Raw genomic sequence first — 5000 nt, forward strand, 5'->3', positions numbered from 1 at the left:
TTAGTAACTTAACGTATGACACATCAATTCGTCATCACACTTGTTCTGGGAGAGGTTGTATTGAGTACCGACATCCTACATTCACTTCTAACCCTAGACTTTTAAGACTAGCAGCACAAAGAGCGATGGAACACAAGCTCTTTGTTGGAGACCAATACTGTCTCAGTAACTCCCTCTTCGCCTACACAGAGCAGCAGCCGCAGCCAACAAGGCTTGTGTGTGTGTGTGTGTGTGTGTGTGTGTGTGTGTGTGTGTGTGTGTGTTTGGCAGCGGATTGACGGTCTAAAATACCACGGGGAGATGGGGAGTTGGAAGTATTGACAAAACAAACTGGAGTTAATGGGAGGCCGGTGTACACTCCCCCTCCACACGCACACACACACACACACACACGCACACGCACACAGAGATTGGTGGACGAGAGGCGGGATGTTGCTCAGCCAATCAGAGCAGAGCAGGGAAGGTCACTGTCTCTGGCCTCATCAAAGGTTCCCTGGCACACTTCTGTCTGGAGGGGAGGGGGGGGAGGGGGGAGGAGGGGAGGGGGGGGGCAGGGTGAATCCATGGAGGGGGGGGAGAGGAGGGGAGGGGAGGGGGGAGGAGGGCGGGGGGGAGGAATCCAAGCTTCTATAACTTTTAAAGGGGAGGACATGGGGAGGGAGGGAGAGGAGGGAGAAGGAGGGGAGGACATGGGGAGGGAGAAAGAGGGGAGAGCAGGGGGGAGGGAGGGAGAGGAGGGAGGAGGAGGGGAGGACATGGGGAGGGAGAAAGAGGGGAGGGCAGGGGGGAGGGAGGGGGGAGGTATCCACCAGGGAGTCAGATCAAGTCCTCCCATCATCCCCTGGGAGAGCTGTGTGTGTGTGTGTGTGTGTGTGTGTGTGTGTGTGTGTGTGGAGAGCTGTGTGCCCTGTCATCTCCTGCTATGGGCTCAGCATTCAGCATACATACATATAAGTACAGATATATAGAGTCAAATCTTCTTAGGCTTCAACAGGAGAAAACTGGCAATAGTTATTAAGAAAAAACAAAACAATAAGACAATAGATAACCGAGTGTGTTTCTGGTGCTGTGTTGTGTGATGTGCCCAAAAACTGTCAAAGACTTTTGGTCAAGTCAACACAGTTGTGTTCTATTGGAGCATGAAGACCGGGACGTCCTTTTGAATGGCGACACTTGTGTGATTTCTATACAGCTCAAGGTAGAACCACACAGGTCTCCACTCTGTGTCTCTCACCTACAACAACTCAATAGACTGTCTGATGCTCCCTCTAGTGGCGTGTTACTGTAACTGCAGAGAACCTGGAAGCACAATATTTCTGAGAGCAGATGAGAGATGTAAACAGAGGAGGATGAGAGGTTTGTGTGGTATGTGTATGCGTGTGTGTGTGTTTTGTGGTTTGTGTGATATGTATCTGAGCTGTGTGTGTGTGTGTGTGATGTGTGTGTGTCTGAGCTGTGTGTGTGTGTGTGTGTGTGTGTGCGTGTGTGTGTGCGTGTGTGTGTGTGTGTGTGTGGAGCAGCTCCTCACCTTGGCCAGGACAGAGATGTATTGTCTGAGCGCGCTCAGAGCCTCGCCGCTGATGACAGGATGTGACATCAGCTCCACACGCAGGGAGTAATGCAGCGCTGACTCCAGGTCAGCCATATACACCCTAGACCTGGACACACACACACACACACACACACACAAACACACACACACACACACACACACACACACACACACACACACACACACACACACACAGGGTTAAACTAGAGCAGCGGTTCCCAACCTTTTAGGACTCACGGCCCACTTTACAGATATGTCCAGTATTCGCGGCCCACTCAGCAGCGCGCGAAACGCGCGCAACTTTTTTTCCGCGTGCACGCGCATGAAACGCGCATGAGCGCTCAAAACAATGACGTAATTTGACCAAAAACTAGAGGGAGCGTGGCAAAAAAATTAAAAATAAATAGCGGTTAAACCATTAAAGCCGAGCGGCGATGTTTTATATAGCAGGTGATCAAATACCAAGATCGTAAATGTTGTATGTGTTCAATATTTACGACCAAACATCCTTATGTGTGTGGGCAACTGCCGACTCCCGACTAGGGTTGCCAGATGGGCTCGGTTTTTTTTGGTGGAATTAGCGGTTTTAGACTGTGGTTAGGGTGGAAAATGTCGATCCCATCTGCCAACCCTGTTCGCGAGTCCGGGATGGAATGTAGCCAATCAAGAAGCGAGCTGACTTCTTCTTTTCGGATGGAAATATCGGCGCACACCACACACAATACGATCAAGGCTGTTCAATCCAAGATTTTTTGTCTTTTTAAAATTAAAACGTTTTTGTAACAAAAAAACGTCAACAAAACATTTTTGCCCATGATTTGGCGGCCCACTTGCAGAACTCTCGCGGACCACAGGTTGGGAACCGCTGAACTAGAGGGTTAAACTAGAGAGTTAAACTAGAGGGTTAGACTAGAGGGTTAGACTAGAGGGTTAGACTAGAGCAGGGGTCGGCAACCTTAAATGTTGAAAGAGCCATATTGGACCAAAAAACAAAAAAAACGAATCTGTCTGGAGCCGCAAAACATTTAAAGCCTTATATAAGCCTTATAATGAAGGCAACACATGCTGTGTCTATATATTAGCCTACTATCAAAATAGTAGGCTACAAATACATAAGCCTTAGCACATATGCATACAACCGAATGCAAACGTATTGTGCTTTACAAAAGTGAAACACTAGGATAGCGTAAAGGGGGTCTGGGGGGTTCCCCCCAAACATTTTTTTAACAGAGTAGATGCAATTTCGTGTATTCTGGTGCCTTTTAACAAGTGGGTTGATACTTTTATCTGGCTATACTAGCCTGAGAAAAAATATGGATAAGTTTGTAATTTCATCCGGAGGAAGTGAGCAAACCAAGAGATCGTCAGCCCAAAAATAGACAAATCTACAGACTGTAGACTACAGTACCAAATGAAAACTAGCCTCCCTCGTCCTCTTTTCACTATTTTCTCAGACCCACAGGAACGCTGGCGCTCCCAAATATCATACCTTCTTTAGAAGTTCATAATTCGGAAACGGTTTGAGCTAAAGACAAGCCGCTTTTTGCATTTAAAAGTAGGCAAATAGCGCTCACCGGGAAGCTCCCGTTCATCGATGTGCGTCGCCGATGTCCGTCTATAAATCTAGCCACAAAGTTGTAGACAATGTGGATAGTTTCTTGCTTTGCCTGCCGCAGTACTTCGTCAATCTTTGTGGATATAGGTCTACTCTTGAAAAAAACCTGTCACATCCAGTCTCATGTTGGGTCCAGTCAAAATACTAGTCATGTGCCAACATATCCGAATCCTATTGGCCCTCGTACAACATTACAGCGTAAACAGGGAGTTGTAGTTCAAGGAGAGAGACGCGGCAACGTAAAAAATAAACTAGACTAGAGGGTTAGACTAGAGGGTTAGACTAGAGGGTTAGACTAGAGGGTTAGACTAGAGGGTCAGACTAGAGGGTTAGGCCTCACCTGTTGAAGGGCCTCCACTGCTCCTCCGGGGAGGAGGTCTCAGAGATCACTTGCAGAGACTTGCCTGCCCGCACTACCCCCGGCAGCCTCTGGAGGGCGTAGGAGTAGAAGCTGCGAGCCTCGATTTGCCTGCAGGAGGAGAGACAGTACATCAGGGGAGGCTGCTGGAGGTAGACATTGGAGGACGTGCTAATTGGAATGGTGTGAAACAGACAGAAGGATCGCACAAGACAAAAAAACGTAGATTTACGTAGATTAGATTTTGTTTTTTTAAGAAAATGTTTTCAAACATCTCCACTCCTCCTATACGACACCACGCCTCAGAGCAGCTCACTGTCTCCCCCAGCAGGACAGAGCAAGGTGTTCAGTAAGAAGATGTGGTAGTGTGTCTGTGTGTGTGTCTATGTGTGTGTGTGTGTGTGTGTGTGTGTGTGTGTGTGTGTGTGTGTGTGTGTGTGTGTGTGTGTGTGTGTGCGTGCGTGCGTGCATAAGTGTGCGTGTGTATGTGTGTGTGTGCATACGTGTGCGTGTGTGTCAGACCACAGGGGAGTAGAGAGCCACAGGTGGGCCCTAGTATCTACCTCTCTGAGCCCCCCCCCCCAAACCCCGCCTCAACCCAGCCTCCTCTCCTCCCTCCCTCTCTCTCTCCCCTTTCTCTTCTGATGAACAGATGGTGCTGGGGCAGAGGGGGGGGGGTCGGGGGGGAGATACCATCTCTGATCATCCTCCTCTTTAACAACGCTGGCGAGGGAACACAGCCCCCAGAGCCCAGAAACAACCAGTTACACATGACTGGTGGGCTGGGGGTGTTGGGGGGGGGGGGCTATTCATCCCGGGGGTCCCCCTGGGGGTCCCCAAAGCCTGGGAGGCACGCGTCAGAGGCGGCACGCGTCGGAGAGGAGCGTGGGGCGCGAGCTGCATTCACCTGGGAGGCACACACACACACACACACATGACGGGTGTGAGCCCCCCCCCCCCCCACCACTCCTCCCCCCTGGATCAATCACACATTCAGCTGTGATGGGTGGCCATCTGTCGCTGCACGCGTTGGGGATAGGGTGTGTGTCTGTGTGTGTGTGTGTGATTGGGGGTGGGGGGGGGGGCAGGATTGGCAGGTGAACCGCAGGAAAAGCAACACCATTGTTTTCATCCAAGAAATTAAAACACCCCCCTCTCTCCGCCCCCCTGTGCACCAGCAGAGAGGTCGAGGAGGGGAGGGGGCATAAATACACCAACGATAAATCATTCCCTTTTTGCATGTCAACGGGACAGACTGCTTCCAGCATGCCAAGTTATTGAAAACAGCAAAACAAAAGCTAAAAAGGGACAGTAGATTAATTCACAGGGTTCCGGAATCCTGGTCAGAGCATTATGACTGTGAACAATGACTGAGGTTCTGATTCTAACAGCGTTGGTGAGGGTGAATGATGACTTGAGTTTTTGGGCCATTAGACGAGCAGGTGGTTAACAGCAGCTCCTAAAGAGCTCTGGGA

At 50.0% G+C, this 5000-nt stretch overlaps 1 protein-coding gene across 1 annotated transcript in view; it reads right to left on the minus strand.

Moving 5' to 3' along the window:
- Window positions 1-5000, minus strand: part of qsox1 (quiescin Q6 sulfhydryl oxidase 1) — a gene marked incomplete at its 5' end in the record, with an annotated part of 38912 nt that overhangs the window by 23015 nt on the left and 10897 nt on the right. The window contains 2 exons of the mRNA XM_080547422.1: window positions 1529-1658; window positions 3508-3636. Coding sequence (XP_080403548.1) covers window positions 1529-1658; window positions 3508-3636 — 259 coding nt within the window. The remainder of the gene's footprint in view (window positions 1-1528; window positions 1659-3507; window positions 3637-5000) is intronic.

The sequence above is a fragment of the Nansenia antarctica genome (assembly GCF_963989245.1).
Source record: "Nansenia antarctica genome assembly, chromosome: 17".
NCBI classification, from domain to species: domain Eukaryota; kingdom Metazoa; phylum Chordata; class Actinopteri; order Argentiniformes; family Microstomatidae; genus Nansenia; species Nansenia antarctica.